The 22722-nt window shown below is 34.8% G+C and overlaps 2 protein-coding genes across 3 annotated transcripts in view; one reads left to right on the forward strand and one right to left on the reverse strand.

Annotated features, from left to right (window-relative positions):
• Positions 1 to 1873: 1873 nt before the first annotated feature.
• LOC123676763 (fructose-bisphosphate aldolase-like) lies at positions 1874 to 21936 on the reverse strand. 2 transcript variants are annotated; one of them, XM_045612952.1, is made up of 6 exons: positions 21715 to 21936; positions 5751 to 6151; positions 4950 to 5182; positions 4623 to 4876; positions 2534 to 2666; positions 1874 to 2125 (listed from the first exon to the last, which is right to left on the reverse strand). In XM_045612952.1, exons 1-6 carry the CDS (start codon positions 21831 to 21833, stop codon positions 2030 to 2032), a joined length of 1236 nt encoding a protein of 411 aa, XP_045468908.1. In that variant the 5' UTR covers positions 21834 to 21936; the 3' UTR covers positions 1874 to 2029. The 2 variants fall into 2 exon arrangements, with proteins under 2 accessions (XP_045468908.1, XP_045468909.1); XM_045612953.1 differs by lacking the exon at positions 21715 to 21936 and adding an exon at positions 18726 to 18937.
• Positions 12831 to 22722, forward strand: part of LOC123676764 (calcium release-activated calcium channel protein 1-like) — a 28943-nt gene continuing 19051 nt past the window's right edge. The window contains exon 1 of the mRNA XM_045612954.1: positions 12831 to 13111. Within this exon, the coding sequence (XP_045468910.1) occupies positions 13091 to 13111 (21 nt within the window). The 5' untranslated portion in view covers positions 12831 to 13090. The remainder of the gene's footprint in view (positions 13112 to 22722) is intronic.

A 22722-nucleotide genomic window follows, 5' to 3' on the forward strand; every position in this document is an offset into this window, starting at 1 on the left:
TACCGAAAGCTATTTATGAAATTTCTTTGAAGTTTGAAGAAAAAATCAGTTTTTTACTTATTACTCTAGAATTACCTATTACATTCATTGTTTTAATTTTTAGGTTTTGAAGTCTTGATACTGTGATGTTTCGAATTAGTTGAGTGTCTCTTGCCAAAAATATACAGTGGCGTAGATGTAGGGGTGCGATGATCCTTTTTTTCTTATTGAAAATCAACACCACTGTCTTTTTTCGTGACACTAAACCAATTTCCTATCTTCAATTCTTCAGTATTTTAGATTACATGAACAAGAAAACCATTTAAATATGATATTTGTTCAACTATAATGCTAGATTTAAATTCTAACTTTCGAAAAGTTTGAACAGTATCGAATAAAAATGTATAAATAGAGAATTTTTTTCGATTTAATACATATTTGAATTTTTTTTTTCTATAATTCTGGTCAACACGAAATTGTGCATAAACTTAAATTTTATATTTACTTCCGAAATCTCAACTCAGTCGGATCTGTTGTCACGAAATTATTAGATAATATTTTCGCTATTCTGCTTGAAAAAATACAATCGTGAAACATTTCAACCATATCGGGTGAATATTTTTTCACCGTACAAAGACATGTGAAAAAATTGTCTGTTTAATTTATGAAAAAATTTTCTTTTAGAGTTCTTCATCTTTTCTGAAGTGACCACTCAAAATAGTTATTTATAATACAGAAGGCATTGATATTCTTCCACGAGTTCAAAATTCAAAAACGAGCCACGAAGTGGCGAGTTTTGGAATGAACGAGTGGTAGAATGAGCCTTCTGTACGAGTATTATACATTATTTTCTCTAATTCATTGCATTTTCATTGAAATTAATGAAATATTTCCATAAATATAATTTAGTGCTTTTTGCATTGGAAAATGTTGGTTGGCAGAACTGATTTCTTTAAGGCAAATTGATGAATTGACAGATAAAGCCGTGGCGGAAAGTTCGGAGTACCAACATAGAATAATAAAATATAACCATGAAAACTGTGCGTTTCTGAAATATTCTCGCACGATTTTGTTCTACAAGATGTGGAAGAATGAACGGAATAACCACAGAATTAGAGAAATACTCTTATGTTACTAAAAATCGTAACTTTCGTAACGTAACTTTCAAAGCTTATACATCACTCCATAAAATATTGCTCAGAAATAATGTTGAACACTCTGTATCTCGCTTATGCTTCGAAAATGAGATATAGGTCAAGGCAAAAATGACGGGCCCGGTGTCATCTATAAGACTATATGTATATATTTGTCGGTTAGTTGCGGTTTTGCTGTTATGGAAAAATTGGGTTATATAATTGGGAATACAGAGCCATCTGTGATGATTCGTGAAAAATTGTTAGTTCAAAACTTATATTTTTTTATCGTACCACCAATCGACCATAAAAACAGGGGTTACCATTTGAAATGCCAAAGTTGACCCCCGAACCCTCCACAAAAGCCAATTTAATGAAAAAGGTTCTGGCATAAGTGGACTTCCCCCTCAAAATCTTTTATTCGAAACATTTTTCCATAAAATGTTTTCTTTTCTAAATTTTTGACTGATACAACTTGAAAAAAGCACTCGGTATACCCCCACGATATTTGCATGGACCTTCGTCACGTTACTTGTAACTTGACGATAACTATTCAATTTCAAATCGATAGAATGAATCATGGAGAAAAAAATTCGCAAGTTTTTTTTTCCACAATTATTCGAAACAAATTTTGCAAGAAATAGATATTTCAATGAAATAGTGTACCATTCTTTCATGGAAAAATGCAAATAGTTTATCATATTTAAAACACAAATTTTTCAAATGTTTTTGAGGTTTCCGCAAAAAATTTAAAAACCATAAAGATTTTTTGAATATATTGTGTAATTTTTCGGTATATTGCATAACATGTATAAAAAATATGTATACATCATGGTTCTTCACTGTATATATCACTTCGCGAATGTTGAAATTAAATAAGTTTGATCACTATCCGTAATTTTTTTCGGCAAGTAAGTTTAGTATGCGTGGTCCTTGATGAACAATCCCTGTTCTCCTGCCTTTCCTTGGGCGCTACCTGCCTCGTATTTGCCCATAGACGCTTCACTGTTAGCCTGAAATTTTCAGGTTGAGTGATATATTATAGAAATTTTTCTTATTCTGTTTCAAGTCGACAAAATTTCATCAGTGGCGGAGCTAGACCTAATGCAGACGTTGGCTTTGCGAGTCTCCTTTCATTTAGCATTAAGAAAGAAAATGAAAATCGAAGAAGACTGATTCAGGGATTTCTTCAGCCTCGCGGGTGGTATTAACTAAAAGTTTAACGTTGCCAGAGCATTCTGCGACGTTGGATGAATACGGAAATATATACGAATAACTAAACCTAACATCACATTTTCCAACTTTTTGCGTGAGGCCCTCGGTGGCTGCTGATACAGCTGACAACATCTTTCACCGCCACTGAATTTAGTCGAAGACTAAAAAAGCCAACGTACGAAGAGAATGAATCTCTATTTTCTTACCTTTGCTCTTATCAAAAGTTCCTGTTGGCCTGCAGCTATATTCTCGTCTTTTCCACCCCATGCCTTCAAAACGGAAGCTTGCAATGCTCGACCATAACTGAACGTCAGGGCCCATGGTTTTTTGCCAGGATATCTAGAAAAGAACGAAATTGAGACTAATATTATAGTCACGGTTCATAGATTATTTTCTCGTCTACTTTTTGTTTTGTCTACTTCACAAGAGTATACCAGGGATAAGTCCAACTAAGCCCATTCATTTCACCCTATGTTGACTGAAAGTAACTGACAACGGGATAGCATCCAAATGCAATTCAAGTATTCAGTGTATTCAAGACGTAATTGGCAGCTCATTTCACATTGTTAGTGAAATCTAGAAACCTTGGATGAGAGAAATGGGCTTTACAGCTCGATTGCCATGATAATACCTCTGCGTTTAAATTTAACTTCATTTTGGTTCCACCATTTAAAGAGTATGTCAATTTGAATAGGTACCACCCCTTGGCCCTCATGTGAAATCAGAAATAATGCAAAGACAGGTAAGCTTTGGTTCGTAGGGGGACATTTTATACTGGCTAGTTTTCGTAAGTCAAGTGTATGATATTTTTGAAGAGACAATCTAATTGCATTTGAAACAAGGTGTCTCTCAACCCCCCTTCCCATTTAAGATTTTAAGGGATCACTCATCACGCTCACAGGGTTGATGGAAATTGATTGGAACCAACCGTTTAAAACCAAAGTTGACATCTATTTGCATTTTTACAAATTTTGCATGGAGCCGACTGGTCGAGATCTTAAAGGGGGTACCTTTTCAAATTGTTCAAATTGTTTTCAAATGTTTTTCGAGTTTCCAGTGGACATAAGTTGTAGTTATCACCCAGGGCCGCCGCCAGATATTTTGGTGCCCCGGCAAAATAAAATTTTGCCGCCCTGCTTTGCCTAATTTATCTGAATTTTCTTTGGAGGAGCCTCAGTATTCCTCTCAGGCATCTTTTCAATTTCACATGAAATTTTTCAACTTAAAATCACCTTGTCAAATTAATCAAAGGTCGTTTTGTCGATTTCATCAAAAAATGTCCTAAATTGTTTGAAAGTACGATGCTCTATGAGACTGTAGTAAAAAGACGATGTAGTTTTTAAAGGAAGTGCATTTTAGTACCTATTTGTATTTTCATAACCATAGTTGAGAGCACCTATTCGATTTTAAAAAATTGGCTCCTAGTGATGTTATTACTTTACTACTACAAAGAATGGAATTTTCACTAAGAAAACATATTTGTCTCAAAAATTTATTTCTTGTTTTATTAACTGGCTGCGCCCCTAAAATTTGGCGCCCTGGCAAAATGTCCGGTTGCCGGTCCTGATGGAGGACCTGGCCACACTTTAATTCACAGAATCATCAAACAGACAATGTCAGACAATGATCTTCAGAAACAAAAGTTTCTAATCAAATTCATCGAAATTTTTACCGAGAGGTCCCAAACGCCAATCTACCCCACTACGTTACCCATTATAGCGTGAGAGGCTGTGTCTTAGGAAGAGATCGCTGAATTGCCTAACTGACAAGCCCACCAATAATTTGGATTTTCCTGAAGATTACCTACTACCTACAAAAAGTGTAGTACTGAACTTAAGTTTATTTTTACATTTTTCTAAATTATCAGTGGACCACCAATAGAAAATTCTGAGGAAAGAAGCGGATACTGTTCCAGAAAAAATATCACCCTATAGAAATGCATCCTAAATTAGCATATCACATGATGAAATCTTAATGCCAAATTTAACTTGTGAAGGGAGATTATACGAGAACAAAAACTTGAAAAAAAAAAACAAATTTTAACAATCTGTTTCTCGAAAACAAATATGTTTATAAGACTTTTTTTCTCAAAATGATCGGAGAAATCTGTCATTTTTGTTTGTACCTCCAATTTAGGAACACCTTGTATATCAGACTAAAGCCTACATGTTTTAATTTATGCGAAACCAACTGTGATTCCACCATTTATCTGTAATAAAGACGAATAAGTAACGCTACTTCATGTGCGGAAAAAGATGAAAATGGAAAGTGCACAAACTTTTTTCTAAGGCTCACCGATTCATAGCGTCCAGATTGCAAGTAGCTTCTTCCTCAGACTGTCCTCCTGACAGGAAAGTGACTCCAGGCACAGCAGGTGGTACTGTCCTCGATAGAGCCACAACCGTGCATTTTCCAATTTCCTCCTTGCTGTACTTAGTCGAACATTGAGCTCCACCAGTTACCATATTGGGTTTCAGTAGGGTTCCCTCCAGGAAGATGTTGTGGTCCGCTAGTGCCTTGTAGACGAACGCCAAAACGGTCTCGGTAACCTATAAAACTTTTTGCGTCAAATTCACACCAAACACTTGATCGAATCGATTTACTTCTAATCAAAAGACTCACTTTTTGACAACGTTCAATGTCGTGATCACCATCTGGAAGAATTTCAGGTTCTACGATAGGAACGATCCTGTTGGATTGGCAGATAGAGGCGTAGCGAGCCAGCACATTTGCATTCTCCAGGATGGCTTGGTAGGAGGGAGTGTGATCTCCAATTTTCAAAACGCAACGCCACTTTGCGAAGTGACAGCCGTCCTTCTTGTATTGGGCGCATCTTTTACCCAGATCGTCCAGACCTTTAGAAATATTAATTGGTTCGTTAAAACTGACGAAGTAGTGAAATGAAAAGTTTTAAGGTACAATAAAACATGTTCAAAAGGACACAGAGTTTGCTTAATTTTGATGTATCATCCATTAATAACTTATAAGTAGAAGATGAAGCTTTCAAAGTGAAGGCCTAATGTAATTGGTGCTAGACTTGAGCTGCAATAGGTTAAGTAGAGGAGGTAGTTTGGGTAAATATTTTCTAATATTTGTGTTGATAACTTCTGTAGAAATGACTTTCTCTAGAGAACAAAATCTCTGATGAATATTATGTAATGAGGATTAGACTGATTAGAGTGTACTTATACTACAACTAAGTATGGAGTACGTTTGATCAAGATGTGTTAGATTATTTTGAAAAGAATTAGTGACCTTTTGTTCAAGATGATGTCAAGAACGTTGACGAAACTGCGTTGAATACAAATCAATTTCTATGGATAGGAGTGTTCTTGAACCCCTCAGTATAATATAGAACTCGAAAAACTCTAATCTTCGAAAAATCAAACGAATATATCTCTAATGTTTCCCAATCTTCCTCACCTTGTGTGGTGGACTCGTCCAAAGATCCCATCAAGTTGACCACACCGGTGTCCACCTTGATGCCGGGTATGATGCCTCTCTGCTTCAGCAGCTCGATGAAGGGAGTGCCGTCATCGGCTTTCTGGTAGACGGTCTCGTGGTAAAGGATGACGCCGCTGATGTAGTCGCCCAGTTGCTTATCGGTGGTGAACAGTAGCTGTCTGTATTTCCGTCTGTTGTCTTCTGTGTTCTCCACGCCGATGTCAGTCAATCTCTTACCGCAGGTGCTGACCGATTCGTCGGCAGCCAAGATGCCTTTTCCGGGGGCTACGATGGCGTTCGCAATTTTCCTCAGTTCATCCTGCAACGCGGGCTCTGGGTAGTTCCAACGTGTCGGCATGTTTCTGTAGATTATTGGGGTGCTGCAAGGAAAGAGGGTTGATGAAAAATCATGTCATTGATGCAGACGAAATGTGGTAAACCGGAAATTCATGAACCTATTCAATATATCAAATATTATAAAGTTAGAGTCGGTACACCTGAATACATTGTTACTCTGTTCTGACACAGCTAACCAGAACTTATCATGGCCATCGGAAATTACTTATAGTCTCTAGACGTCTAGCCGCGATGGTAGTAGATTTTGACACGAGCTTTTGGGATAAGCGTAGCGATGCAAACAATTAATTAGTATCGTAAATTTTAGCTAATATCTTTCAGTAATCAAGTTGAACAACTCGGCTCCCAGCTGAGACAGCAGAAAAACCCGATGATTGAAAAAAAAATTTACGAATTATAAGGTGTACAACTTTGCTTCCGCCGTTTTGCAAAAGGTGGCTGTAGCAGTAAGTGGTAGTCGAAATTAACAGATCGTAGATGTCATACATAAAGTCATCTAAACATTAGTCGAGTTGTGTCTGCATCATAAAGTTATTCTCGATTAGACATGTCAGCTTACGAGACAAATTCTCGTCATTTGCGGAAGGTTCAAATTTTCTACTCAATATAAAGAAATTTCCGGCTGAAGCTCATAGAATGCTCTGAAATACCTATGGTGAGGCCGCTATTGGTGAAGGAACGTGCCGTGAGTGGTTTCAACGCTTCAAGAACGGTGATTTTGATGTCGAAGACCAGCTTGTCGGTTGAAGAAAGAAGTTTTTCGAAGATGCAGAATTGGAGGCATTATAACTTGATCAAGACTCGTGTCAAACGCAATAAGAATTGGCAGAAACATTGGGAATGTAGCAACAAGCCATTTCAAAACGCCTGAAATTCATGGGAAACGATTCAGAAACAAGGAAATAGGGTGCCGTACGAGTTGAAGCCGAGAGATGTTGAACGGCGTTTGTTTGCTTGTGAACAGCTGCTTGCAAGGCGAAGACGGAAGGGATATCTGCATCGCATTGTGACTGGAGACGAAAAATGAGTTCATTACGATAATCCCAAGCGCAGAAAATCATGGGGATATCCCGGCCATGCGACCAGCTCGGCGTAGTGTACTATGAGTTTTTAAAACCGATTGAAACAATCACAGGCGATCATCATCGAACGCAATTAATGCGTTTGAGCCGAGAACTGAAAAAAAAGAAACGGCAGGAATACAACAAGGGATATGATGAAGTGATTTTACAGCATAACAATGCTCGACCCCATACTTGGAAATGTTGAAATGGAAAGTCCTACCCTACCCGCCGTATTCTCCAGACGTTGCTCCTTCGTACTATCACTTGTTTCGATCAATGGCGCACGGTCTGACTGACCGGCACTTCCGGTCTTATGAAGAAGTAAAAAATTGGATCGCTCCAAAAGACGACCAGTTTTTTCAACGCGGGTTTCGTAGGCTACCCGAAAGTAAGAAGAAGGAAGTGACCAGCGATGGACAATCCTTCGAATCATAAAAGTATAACCAGTTTTTTACAATGAAGCCTTGAATTTTTGAAAAAAAACGAAGGAAGCAAAATTGTACCACTATGTAGGTATATCCTAAATTCAATTGTTGTACCAATCAAAATACCGCTAACATTATTTTGAAGCCATATGTCATATTATGATATCGATGAATTTCCCAAAAATTCCTTTAAATAGGTAGAGGGAATATCCATAAATATAAAAAGAAAACTACACTAATATAGAACACTTTGTATATTACTGAATTTTTCGCCTTGCGAATTTCAATTCACAATGTAACATTTGATGCTTCTTTTCAATTTAAGTGAAAGGTTTTGTCGCATAGCTGAAAATATTTCAGAACAATGGAAAAGAAATATAATTACTTAAGAAACCAAATTTTCACTATAATCCCATTACCATTCTAAAGAAACGTCTAATAGGCCATCTAGTTTTGGACACCCTGTTTGTCTAGTCCATTAATTCTGTAGACTTCAGCAGCCAGAAAAGTAAAAATGTTGTCTTTCCACTTTCAGATAATGTTATTATTCACGCAGAGAATAAATTATTTGACATTTAAAATTCAAATAAAGGATGCGACGGATATACACAAATATCAGTACGATATTTCTTTAACATTTTATCGATTTATGACATTTGTTGATACGTTTTGAGTATTATATCACACATTAAACCATTGTATGAAAAAATAATTATACGATATTTTTCTGAGCTCTACGCTTAAATATGAAGATAAGAAAAAATTCGATGAAGAATTGCACACCTTCAAAATTGTGTTACTCTGATTTAAGGTTATACGAAATGTTTCTTAGCTATATTCTGAAATATACAAAGATATGATATTAATATTAAAGAGAAATGCAAAACCTTCACGTTTCAACCTTTTTTTCATTGTCGGCTCCCATTCTATAGTCCATTCTGGAATTATTGACATCGAAGTAGGCCTTGAACGTCTAGTCGCGGCTTTATTTCTGGTTACAAAAATATCACTAAAAATTGCTTGAGTCCATGCTCATCATAGAAATAACCAGTTTAAATTATCATTTTTGTATCCGAAAGATCCAGAATTTTCGAAATTACGAAGGGACGCATACAGTCATGATTTCATAAATTGAAATTCAGATTATATAACGTAAAAATATAGTGAGATGCTATCTCATTTCAAGGAAATTCAATGAAGAGATATCTACATTTGAAAGTCGCCCATGAAAGATCCCATTGAAGATCATTAAAATATGCATATTCCTTTTCACCAAAGGCTCTTCAAAAATTCTTGCATTACTGATGGACACTGGATACCAACCTGCTTGCAAAATTCAAATAACTCTTATGAATCATTTTAACTGTGGTGTCTGAACTGGTGAAGAAAACAGAAAAAACTTGTTGATAAATTTAAATAGTGTAGCTTAGTGAATGAATTTTAGAATGAAAAATTCTTTTCATAATTACGTAATCAAGTCATTACATAAGATATTGAAAACCCTTCCCACATTCTCACGATTGTTCGATAATCAGCGATCGATAATCCTCATAATCAATGATATGTATAATTTCCTTTCAACAAGAATGCACAATTCCTTCATAAGATATTGCGGATATTGGTCTGGGTTAATAACGTGAATTAATATTCGATTATAAACTGAAATTATAGGTCTCTTGTTTTCCTCGAAGCGTGACAATGCTCGGGAAATTCAGAACTTGTTCGATTTTTAATTTTTTGAGAACATGATGATCACATGATATCTCGGGCTATTTCGAATTCTGGACCGTAGATAATTCAGAAAAAAAAAATTTGAAAGAAATTTATTAATGAGAATACTATTTTCAATAATTACTTTTCTGCAAATACCACTATATTTTATAGGCTTTCTAAAGACATAATAATTTCATACGCTATATCATGACAGAACTGCAAATATTGCACCGTCTTCATGAGAAATATTTCTCTTGTAGTAGTTCCAGAATTAGGAATTTTCAAAATATTTTTGGGAACTCCTTAGAGTAATAAACATAGATAGAGACAGCATATGTCATTTTCAGTAACCAAATTTCGTCTCCAACATGAAGCGCACGGAAATGAAAACATATCAGTGATACGATATTTCACTCAATTCGCGAGTTACTCCACAAAGAACACACGTCTTATGTCCCATAGTGAATCAACGTTTTATATTAACTCAAAATATATTGAAATAAATACCTAAATATATCAGAACTTCAGGAAACAAACTTCAAGCCGCCAAACGACGTAAATCAACCGATGACACTAGGAGAGCAAAAGTTGCCAAACCTTGGATTTCAGCAAGTAGATACAGAAAATAATAAATATTCTGCATACTATAAATTCGACAATAAGGAGAAATATGGGATTCCGAATATTCAATATTTTACAATTTAATAATTTAATTTACATATTTAATATATTTTTCATTCAATATAATATACATTCATAACGATATAGTAAAATTGTGGATTTGACAATATTTCACAATCCGACAACAAATCTAACCATGTTGGGGACATGTAAAAATTGCGTATACTCCCTCTATCTATGTTTATGGGGAACAAGAAACGAAAACACGAAATTTCAAGTTTTTTCGGGATCATTCAAATTTTCTAATTTGAATGATCCAGAAAAAACTTGAAATTTCGTGTTTTCGTTTCTTCACAATATTAACATGGTTTTCAATAAGAGTCCCCTATCTGACAGCTGTTACTTTTGAAGGTGTCATATTTCAACATTTAAAAGTAAAAACTACGTCATTACTAAAAATGGAACGATTGTGGTATTCTACTAATTTATTATCGATTGATACGTTAACAATCAGTACCTCACCATAATAACTATGGTGAGGGAAAGAGAGGGGTACCAGTTATTTATGTATCAATCGATAATCCTAGTAATTTATTATTACTCGCCATAATAACTATGGCCAGTCGCCGATTTTATTAACAATCAATCGATAGTGTCACACCAGTGACGGATCCACGGAACGGTTTTGCATTCGTAAGAACGAAATAAAATACATTTGCGAAAGGTATATACAAGGTAAAAATAACATATCACAAAAATGAAATAAGTCAATGAGCAATTTTGCCGAGAAAAGTTTGTTGGCCATGTTATTTCTCGCAGAGGTTATCACACTTGGTCACTGAGATTTGGTGATTTAACATGGCTGATATCGTTTTCTTTTATTAATGACATACTAGCGACTATAGATTTTGGGTTGTAATAAAGGTGTATGAAATAAAACCTTAATTCGTTAGTGTATAAAGCTGAATTTTTTATATTTTTTTTGGGATAACTCAAGAAAGACGCATTCATTACCGGACACTAATGACAGTTGCTACCCCTGCCACACACCCCTTAACTTAACTCAAAAACGACTGAATATTTTTGTTATATATAATACTTTTTTATATTTTATTATAATGAAATAACAATTTTTACTTCATATAACATGACTATGAACGTAAAAAATATTTTTTTAATGGATATTTCGATAAATCGCAATCGACTAAGTACCCGTGCTCACTGCTACAGCGGACTTTCAGTGTGTCTGGTAAGATGTAAAAAAACATCAAAACTGTCCGGCTATTGAAATAATTTTTTTCTCATAGGTCCCCAACATATATAAAATTTAGCTTTTATACTATAATGGAAATATAATTATAATTTTAAAAGTTGAGGGGTGTCTGGCAGGGGGTAGCAACTGTCATAAGTATCCGGCAATGGATGACGAGTTTTCTCAAGTAATTCCGAATGAAATATAATAAAATTGAGCCTTATACTTTAAGAATTTAAGGTACTATTTTATACACCTTTAACATTTGTAACCTGCCAAAGTAATCATAATCTTATAGTCCGGGAGCCAGTAACAGATATACATGACCAAGTTCCTCTCAAACGGTAATTAGTAGAATGCATCAGGTAATAGTAATAAAAAGCCTCGTGAACGTCAGCTGCGACTCTGCTGGGGGGAGAGCGGCGGCAGGCCCCTAAACACGAAGGAAAAAAAATGAATTCAGTCATTTCCTCCCAACTGAAAATTTGTCAAATTGTAGCTAACCCAATATCTAGACGAAAAAATACAAATCAGCTGGCTATAGCATGGTGGATTATACGTCAGCTGGTGCCTCAAACATAAAAGAAAAAAATTTTATGTTCAATGACAGCTCTGACAGCGACTCTTATAATGAATCAACCATACCTCTCTATTTTCTATGTAGCACTGGCGTGTGATGCTTCGATTTTCAGAAATAATGAGAATAATTAAAGATACGTCATTTCCTCCCACATGAAAACTTTTCAGCTGATTGTTAATATGCTGCTGTGATGAATAAAAAAAATCAGCTAGCAGTAAGTCGAGGATACAGCCAGTTGACATATATCCATAGTTGCATATGAGCTATCTTCCGGTAAATTTTTGTTTGAGAGGAAATCATTGAAAATATATTTTTTTTTCATGTTTGAGGCACCAGCTGACGTATAATCCACTATGCTATAGCCAGCTGATTGTATTTTTTCGTCTAGATATTGGGTTAGCTACAATTTGACAAATTTTCAGTTGGGAGGAAATGACTGAATGTATTTTTTTTTCTGCGTGTTTGGGGGGCTGCCGCCGCTCTCCCCCCAACCAAGTCGCAGCTGACGTTCACGAGACTTTTTATTACTATTATCTGATGCATCTCACCAAGTATCTCTCGAGAGGAAATAATCAACCAAATTTGCACCTGGCTCCCGGACTATTAGGGGACATGCACAGAAAAACTTTCAGCTTTTATAAAATGACGAAGGTCTGATCGTGGTGGGCTCTTTCTAAGGCGAAAACGAAATGAATTCAGGTTACATTTCGACTGATTATCAGTCAAAACAAAACGTTACCTGAAGAAGTGTCGGCGAAACAATTGTCGTAAACATTAAAGTAATTGTGGTAATTACTCCGTTTTATTTCGTTTACGATGAATTTCCATCAAGTATAAGGTCCGAATCCATCAAGTATACAACTTCAATAGGCACCATATTAAGAAATGGCGTGACAGATGAATATCTGGTCCTTCGATAGTCGACCTCCGAAGAAATGTTCCCGAGGCATTAGCGAGCGCTGACTCTACCCGTAAAAAATGCGTCAGCGGTACCATATCTCGACACCGACCGACCGAACGACCGCCCGGATGGTACACCTACAATCTACAGTCGTCGGTAAGTAGCGGAAGCGTCTAACGTGTAGCCTCGTCCGGCCAAAAGTACCGCAACGTAAAGATCGACGAGTTTCCGTTCACGTCGAGGATTTTCCGTTTTTTGTCGTTTTGGGAAATGTTCTTTTTGTTCCTTGACGAACAGGACCCTTCCTGACGTTTCAGTAGATCTAGTGATTTTGTCGGAGACAGTGAAGGAACTAGTGGTTTTGTTCTGAAAGCAATTTCTTCTATATATACCGGATAAATATAATATGATGCCATCGCATGTGAGAGTAAGTAAATGTAACGACTGTTGAAGAATTGTTGGATGTCTTAGGCGATAGTACTTCGTCTTGCATATCACAATCTTAGAAGCAATAATAGCAATAATAATGAAAGGATGACTTGCGTAACATTTTCTTTATTTGTTGAAACATTAATATATTGAATCAAGAAATTACAGGGAATAGGTCTTTTAAATAGCCCAATTTATAAGATTATACTGCATTATTTTATTTGATGATCTTTGTTTCATCATTTTTACAATATTAGGCAAAATATCAAACAAAGAATATATCTCAAATTTTACATTTCAGATTAAATTTATTCTCTAGAAGGGTTGGAATTTGATTTTGCAATACGATTTCAAATTCCTAAATTGGAGGTACAAACGAAAATGATGGATTCCTCGTGTTATTTTAAGAAAAGAAACCCTATAAACATGGACCCTCAAACGCACTGTTTTCGAGATAGAATGTCTGATTTTTTTTATAGCTCCTTCCCTTCATAAAATATTCAATTAAAATTTGGCATAAGTAGTCCAATTTGAAGTTTTCATCATGATGTGTGCTTGCTTCTTTCCTCCAGAACTTCTTTTTGGTGGATCACTGGTAGTTTAGAAAAATGTCGGAAGAGACATTGTTCCAGTAGTTAGTACTTTTTTTGGTTTCTTGTAGTTTTGTCGTATCTGCTACAGATTTCGAAAAAAAAATTTCAAACAATTCTCTAGTAATTTTCAGGGAAATTCAAATTATTATAAAGATCCAGCTAGTAATCTGGGATGAATGAATTAATTATGAATAATTATTTACCAACTATGTAGCGAAGATTAATAAAAATTCGATAAACTGGTATAATCATCACAAAAAAGTAGGAATACTATAAACACCCCGTATCTTGAAAACAAAGCGTTTGTAGGCCCATGATCTTCTTTTTTTTCTTGAAATAATTCAAGAATTCTCTCATTTTCCTTTGTACTATCAATTTAGGAACAACCTGTATAGAAACTGAACAAATATTATTGTGTTCTTCTGATATGATCTGATCCTAAAACTCAAAAAAAATTTTTGATGGGAATATTTGTTGGATATTTCGGGCCTATTTCCGAAGACTTAATGAATTTGGATAAAAAAACATGCATTACTACATTCTTTGTATTCCAAGCACGATTCCCGATAATTGTTTCACATTGAAAAGTTTCTATTTTTATGACAAATTTCTTTGTTAGATAAAGTTGGAATTTGGGATAAATCATCATAAAGAACAATAAAATAAGCTATCGTTCCCTGAACAAATCTATGTAATTTGGTCATAAAATCTGTCAAATGAAAAGTTTCGACTTGACGAATTCGTAGTCAAATTCAAATACTTCCGTCCGTTAAACACGATAACTCTAGAACGAAAAGACTTAGCGTCACTAGCACCATAAACAATTCAAGTGGAATATCTAAGAAAATCACTCAATATTTTCATAACAACAAATCCGACTAGGTCGAAATTTTGTAAATGTGAAATAATACTGAATTTCAAGGGGATCGTATTTTATCTCCATAAACTAGCCGACAACAATAAAACATCGTAATAAATCACATCACACATATTCCTATATACAATTCTGTGCAATTCCAAGAGTGCAATAGCACTCAAAAGTTCCTAAAGCCAAGTCAGGGCTTTTCTCGATTTTTTTGATCGATTGTCTCTAAATCATCCTTATTAATCACAACACTTCTTGGACTCAATTCCATCTTATTCATAAAGCAACAGCAAATTACATTTGGCCATTTCACTACTACTGCAATCAAGCGTTAAGTATAAAAACATAGGTAAACACTTAAAAAACAAACCTTGACTGGAATACAACTGATTCTTATTAAGTTTCAATAATAATTGACGATTTACCGGCTGCCGGTTGAAAACTTATTTCGATGCTTTTATAATTAAGGCAGTACAATAAATCTGAAGGAAATGATCGTATTTTCGATCAATTTCAGGTTATGAATGAGATTTAATATGACTTGCGCATGCACCATTTCGTAACAAACATATTTTCAACCTAATTTGGTATAAAAAAATATATCGATAGTTTCAAGGAAAAAAGAATCGGTAAAAGCACTTTTGAGCTCTCGTTTGTGCATGCTTCTATTGCGCCATTGAAGACCACAAAACTGTGTATAGATATATACTAATAAGTCAGCAGCAGATCTACCTTTTTGATAGATCTATATACAGGGTGGTGTCCGGGAAAATGTGGGAATTTGTAAATATTCAATTTGAAAAAAATAAACCCATCTTCAAATCCTGCGGAAAACATTTTTATTACTTAGATAGGAAATTAATTTTATGTGAGAAATTTCTAGTGTTTCTTGGAATATTGGATACACGAGTATAACAATTCATAAAAACAAACGAAAATCAAGTTGTTGCAGACAAAAAAAAATTACCTCGTATTCTTTTTCCAGGAAATCACATTGTTACAGTTTTTTTCGTTTCTATTATTATCTTACTAATTTTGCTATTCCAGGATATGAACTCTCACGCACTGTTTTTTTCTATACTTTTCTGAGAGACATTATATCTATGTCGCCAGATATTGTGATTGTTCACTGTGATAACCATCTTGAAAATAGTAAATAAGTATGTTATAATTATACCATAATTTCACTGTTCGGCACAAGGTCAATACCTGTCGTGTATACCACTTAGTTCATCATTTTCAATTATAAAATACCAAAAATGAGAAATGCACTAACGTGAAGTCAAGAGGTTTCGTTCATTCGGTTACCAATTGAGCCTTTGGAGGCCAGAACTGTATACAGTAAAAAGGCTCATACGTGGCCTGCAAGGGCACAAAACGAAACATTAATTAATGAGCGCCTAAAAGCTCCTGATTTTAAGCAGATGCTTTCCTAATTTTTTCATGATTTTGATAACGTGGTAAACATGAAATTTTACATGAAGCTTAAAATAATAATTTTATATTAACTTGCAAATCTCAACTGGGTAGAATCTTTTATAACGAAATTATTGGGTAATTTATTCAATATTCTAATTGAATCTATGGTTTTAGTTCGCTCTGTACACAAAATTTGGCAAGTTACCTGAAATGGTCCTGAAATATATACTCGCAAAATCTCAACATGATGATTGAACCTGTATTCACGGAAATAATGGATATATCTATATGAAAGAAAAAATGAGGGTAATTGGTAACAATCAATGATAATATTTGTGGACATATCCCTCAAGGAGAAGCGCTAACCGTAGACACGTGTTTCGGGCTTTTTGCCATCATCAATATGGTGAAAAAGTGTTGAGTTGAAACAACAAAGAAACGGAGTCAACAACAGATGCCAGTCGCTCATTTGTGGTTTCAATAGGCAGACTCCACCACATCAACACGTAGGCAGATATAGCTACCAGCGTGACATCCGAGTCCAGGACAATAACTATACAAAAGGAAAAATGAGCGAATTGGTTGCAAGCGAAGATAATATTTGTGGAAAAAAGCAAGTCGTACAATTTTTTTCTCCAAAATATTCAATGCAAACCCCATACGAACACTACTGGTGAAAATAACAGAATTGATGACAGTAAATGTATCTCGATGCAGTGAAAACGTGTACCAAATTTCATAGAAATATCAACAATGGCATCATTGTGGTTATAAAAAAATAAACCTTCTAAAACTTCACCACCACGTATCTCAAAAGTTGGCACGTTTGTTCATTTGTAGATTTTTCCTTAAAATGGCTCCAAAAATCGCCCTCTTAAATATGGACATAACATTAATGCCCGCCACTCAAAAGGTATTCTCTCGAGGAATCTGGAAGCCAGACAGGCAGCCTGAGGTTTGATAAGTTCGAACAAATTATTCAAAATAATTTTTTTATTGCCAATTGTTCTTACCTTATACTGGGTTTAAATGGAGCTACGAAGGAAAATGAGAGATTCCTGGGATAATTTTAAGAATAAAAAGCCGCATAAACTTGAGCTCGCAAACGTTTTGTTTTCTTCGAATCTTTATTAATCTTCGCTACAGAATGGGTAAATAAGTATAATTAATTTAATCACCACAGCTCACTAACTGGATTTATAAAATTTGGATTTTCTTGAGGATTACTACAGAGATATTTTGATTTTTTTCTCGAAATCGATTGCAGATACGACAAAACAACAACAAACCAAAAAGTATAGTACTGGCTCATCTTTATGGGACTTTTTATTCTTGAAAGTATCCAAGGAATCTCTCATTTTCCTTCGTTACTCCATTTCAGGAAATCCCAGTATAAGGTAAGAACAATCGAATTGGTAATAAAAAAAATTATTTTGAGTAATTTGGTTCAAACCTCATATTCTCACATTACAGATATGAGTACACGTTGTTGCAAAAAAAAATGTTTCGATTAATTGGATTATTATTCTCGATAATAATCCTTTGGTATCGGTAACAGAAAGTACATAACTTTTTAAACTAGCCTGGAATTTTCTGTTTACATTATCGAATGAAGAATCCGAAAGTCGTATCAAAAATATGTCGGAAACTATAAATGTTATTATCTAATTTTAAATGAAATTAGTTAAATTATCAGTTGTTATACTGAAGGGGTTTTCCGAAAAGAGCTTTTATTTTGATATTAAAGAAAACGAGTATTTTTTAGAGAAATTGATGAATGTTAATTTCGATGTAAAGATGAATATATGCCAATAACGATGGAAAACGATATCAGCCAAATAGAAATTTACATCTACCTACTCTTTCATTCTGTAATTTTCCTTTGGAATATTTTACTAGTTCCCCATAGGATTTATTTTTGATATTCTTGTTTGCATATGCAGAACTTTTTATTTTTCATCTACTGGTTTTTTGCCTATATATTTCGATGAAACCTATCAAAAATTCTTTCATTTTGCACAAGAATTTGGTACGCTACGAAGTTCCGGCGGTACCTGATAAACTGCCAGCTGTCTGTGACCATCTGAAATCCGGCCCGGATACTCGATAAAACAACCTCTTGAGTGGCAGTTTTCGAATGGCAGCCTGGGAAGGCAGTCAGTGTAGACTGACTGCCATTTGGAAGCCTGGATTCCAAATGCTCGAAAAAACGCCTCGTGAGTGGCCGGCATAAGGAACAACCTTGTATTGGGATAGGTTTCGTGTATCTGATGAATTTTATGACGAAGGTAGGAAGCACCGTTTAAATAAAAAATACATGAGTCGTGCATAAATCCACTTATGCGCCTGTCTTTATCTAAATTTCGGTCATAATTCCTAGTACGATAATGGTCTATGGTAAATTATCGGTCCCATTCAAAGTATTCGACAAACGTATAAAATTTTGTTTATCGTTTCTTTCTTTGATTATGCAGAAACGATATACAAATTCTTCCATTGTTTTGCGTAGAGAATTAAGTGCGGTTATCGTGACAATATGAATAAGTTATCGATAAAGTAACAATGATATTTTAACAGCTTACTGTTCGGGACAGAACCCAGCTTAAGATTTGATTTCTCGGAAACGATAATCGTGGAATGACGAGGAATGAAGCAAAAACGAATAATAAGTGAATCCTACGCAGCTGTAAAAGTTAATGATAGAACTACTAATCAATTTCGTCAAACATATTCACCTTCAATGGATCCTTTGATGTTCTGTCAGGTTTCTAAGAAGGAGCTCGCCGATTCACCAAAAGAAGTGTGTTCTATCCACTCAACTGTTTGTGGGCGAACTACCGAAACCCCCGGATTGAAAAATACAGTGAATTTTTTTTTTAACTATTGAACCGTAAAAATCACACGAAAGATTTGACGGTGCCCAAATGAAAAATAAAATAAAATGACACTTATGTCAGTTATTCAAAAGAGCAGTCTCGATCAAAACTTTAGAGACGTAGTTAAAAGTTGAGAAATTGAAATTATTGAATATTCCACCTGTGGCATTTAAAAGTCGAAGACTTTCATGAAAAGCAGTAAAAAATCCGTTGTTATAGGAAGTGTAATCATAAACAATACGACCTCGCGTAAGTACCCATGATAGAATATGATTGTAATAATCGCAACATTCCATAACTCTTATCGACGTTGCAGGTTGAGTTGAAACGAATAATCGGCTGACCGTTTTCTCGAAATTTTATGATAAATCAGAAAGTAAAATACAGAATATTAAATTCCTTCATAATAAAATATGTATCTTTCAATTCTTCAGATTTTTTTTCGATGAAGTATGAAGTGAATTCCTTCAACGAAGCACCCATTCTTATAAAGAAGGAAATAAGGTCTTTTGATTCATACTGTTCTGGCCAAAAACTCATAAATTTTCATCGAAACTCATTCCCCTGATATGGCTCTGGTCGACTCCAAATTACTGTTTTGGGGCAATTACTGTCTGTTGATGTAAGGCATAAAACAGAATTCGTTTGAAAAATTCTCTTCTTTGGGAGAGCTACAATACATTTGAATAAATAATATGCAATTTGTGTATCAGGAACAAGTTTCCCATAATTTTTTGATTGAGGTAATGGTAATTTTGCTTCAATAAAGTTTTTCATATGGAATAATAACAAACGGAGAAAGGAATATCCAAGACAAATAATAAATTGAAGATCTGCAACATCCAGTAGATAAATTTCATAATTGTTGCTATAGAAATTTCTTCGGCTAAGGGTAAGATAATGATCACCAATCGGGCAGTCAGAGTCTAAGTTCAAGGTGAATACAAACAAATTAGATAATATATTACACCTCTTCGAAGCATTACCCCAAAGTCTTAAGAGGGAACACCACCAAGTGACATTCTCGTGATTTGTAATATTTTCCAAGAGGTGGAGGGATAGAAATAATTTGGGTATTGTTTGAAGGATTTGATGATCGATAGAATTAGGAATATTACAATAATTCCAACTGTCGTCAAAAAGAAGTATGTTTATACTAGTATTTTTATGGAGTTTCACAAAATTAGAGCTATGCCTTTTGGTTGAGGATTTTCTATTGTATTTTATAACGAATATTTTTAAAATACCTCATCGTTTTGTAGGGATACTATTTATTCAATTTTTTCGCGACAAACGAAAATTTACCCAACTTATCATTATTTTTTTTTATTCACAAATTGAAAATATTGAAATACTACAATGCAGATTATTGTTTGGAGAGATTACGTGGAAACCCCATAAAAATCGGCGTTTTTCAAGAAGAATTATCTCTAATTTCGTTTTGGACTGAGCAGCCACCTGGTGGCCTTTCCTCATAACATAAAGACTCTTCCTATAAGACGTTTCATTTTGATATTAAAGAAAAATAGTATATTTTAAGAGAGATCAATAAACGATTATTCAATTGTAAAGAGGAAGGTATGTCAATAACAATGAAAAATGATATCAGCCGAAAGCTTGCATCACCATATCTTTTTCATGCAAATCTCCATGACCAATTCGCACATTTGCAACTGTATGTCCTTGATAACTTAATGAATTCCACCTTAAAGGTCTTGTGGGGCATTGGCGTAGACACGTGGCCCTAAAGAAAAGGTGGCCAATTGTGTTACCTCTGACGGTTGAGCATCGCGGGCAACGATGACAGTGGTGCAGAGAACGTCAACACTGGAGTGTGGAATAGCATCAGACGTCTTTTCTGATGAATCTCGAATCTCCTTGGGTGCATATGATGGCCGAAGAAGGGTTAGAAGACGTCGGGGAAGAAGACGTGACCCTCAGTTTGATGTTGAGCGTCATGTATAGGGATTCACGGCTTGGCTTGATATTCAAGCTACTTGGCTCAAGCTCAAGTAGCTTGAGCTTGACTTGAAATCAACTCAAGTTCAAGTCAAGTAGTGGTTTTTCAATGTCAAGTCAAGTAGTCATTCTTCACGTCGGTGCTTTAGTAATTTTTTGATATTATAACTGAATTTTATATGGCTCTGAAGAAGCTATCAACATTTCAAAATTCCAATTGTGTTTCTTCTGTGGCCATGGCAATATTTTTCGAGATCCTTATACATACGTTTGCGATAAACATAAAATTTTGCACCAAGCTGAAAATTGTTACATCTTAAGGCACACTTTTGAATCAATCCATTAAGCCGTTTAAAAATTATTAGGAAAACAAAATTTTGATCAGTCAAAAAATTATATTACATTGTTCAGGGAACGTCCGCTCAAAAATGATCGAATTATAAAAAAACATAAACATTGAATAGTCTATGCACTGCACAGATAATCTCTATAGAATATTTATGAGTCACAAAGTAATCTAAAATCATTATTTTCATTTAGTCGTGAAGTAATGACAGGAAAAAAATAAGTAAATATTTGAATTACATATCCATATTCCACGACACAAGTGAAACAAGCAATATATGTTGATTACTTCTTCGAAAAACAATGGAACGATAATGAACCGTGTAAACTATATGTATTTCTCATTCGAAATATAAACAGACTAGAACATCTTTGTTCAGGGAAATGAAAACCGCATAGAATTTTCCAAGGTTAACACAAGACACGAAAGATCAATCCATTACACAAAATGCAAATTATTTCAGCTGAACGATGTAACTCTTCGATCTGACTCCTACAAATGATTATTAAACGAGAAAGATGTAAAAATTGACAATGAAATTACCATTTCTCCGGTTTTTCCTCGTGTTGCTTTTTCCTCTGCAGTTCTGATGTTATCAAATCCAACTTCCTCTGACAACTGGAGATATTTTCTATCCGAGCTTCCAAAGTATCTCCCATCATATCGATGAAAACGTTCTAAATTTCAGTCCAGGTAAGAACACGAAAAAACTGTAAACACACAAATATAAAAAACTTTTGTACTTAAACTGTGTCATTGTCAAAATTCATAGAATCTTTCAATGTGTCACATATATGTAACTGTAGAAGTTTTGTAATAGGTATTTTGCTAGAATTATTTTCAAATATGCCCTGTAGGTACTTATATCTGAATTAAATGAAAGGTTATCCATTTTGTGATTCCGGAAGTACACGAAAATGAAACACACAATGAAACTTTCATTCAGAATATCGATCAAATTTTCAATTTAATTGAATGTTTGGACCTTACCATTATGTGTAGAATACAACATCATTTGAATGTCCTCCGCATGATCTCTTACAGTACTCAATTTTCATAATTTTTGGGTAATATCTCACAAATGACCTGACGGATGATGGTTTTCACATTCCTAATAGTCCCAATAGTGGATTAAAATTCGATCTTTCGCAAAACCCCACAAAAAAAATCCAAAGGCGATAAATCACAGGATTTTGGTGGTCAATTCACATCGCCGAAACGAGACATTACGTGTCCTGGTCATTTTTTTTTATAATTAAGCCAAAACGGGTCGTGCTGTGTGGCTTGTAACACCACCTCGCTGGAATCACATCTATTCCTATTCCATATAATTTGAAGTGAAAAATGTTCAAATAGCCGAGTGAAAAATATGAAAACTCGATAAGAAAAATCGTCACCAAAACATTTATGCTCAATCTCCCAATTCCATGATAATCTGGCTCATTCCATGATAATCTGGCTCTAGTTCTTGTATCAAGAGAACCTTATAAGAATGGAGATGCAAATTCAGATGTAAAATAAGCCATAGCGTGCCGTAAGAGAGGCCCAAAT

This window comes from Harmonia axyridis, chromosome 3 (assembly GCF_914767665.1).
Source record: "Harmonia axyridis chromosome 3, icHarAxyr1.1, whole genome shotgun sequence".
Classification (NCBI taxonomy): Eukaryota; Metazoa; Arthropoda; class Insecta; order Coleoptera; family Coccinellidae; genus Harmonia; species Harmonia axyridis.

Bases quoted from the DNA above. Each gene is read 5' to 3' on its own strand.
- LOC123676763 (XM_045612952.1), bottom strand. From the start codon at position 21,833: ATGATGGGAGATACTTTGGAAGCTCGGATAGAAAATATCTCCAGTTGT. The intron at 6,152-21,714 runs GTAATTTCATTG...CTTTCCTTGCAG, and splicing joins GAGGAAAAACCGGAGAAATG to CACCCCAATAATCTACAGAA. The intron at 4,877-4,949 runs GTGAGTCTTTTG...AAAGTTTTATAG, and splicing joins ACATTGAACGTTGTCAAAAA to GTTACCGAGACCGTTTTGGC.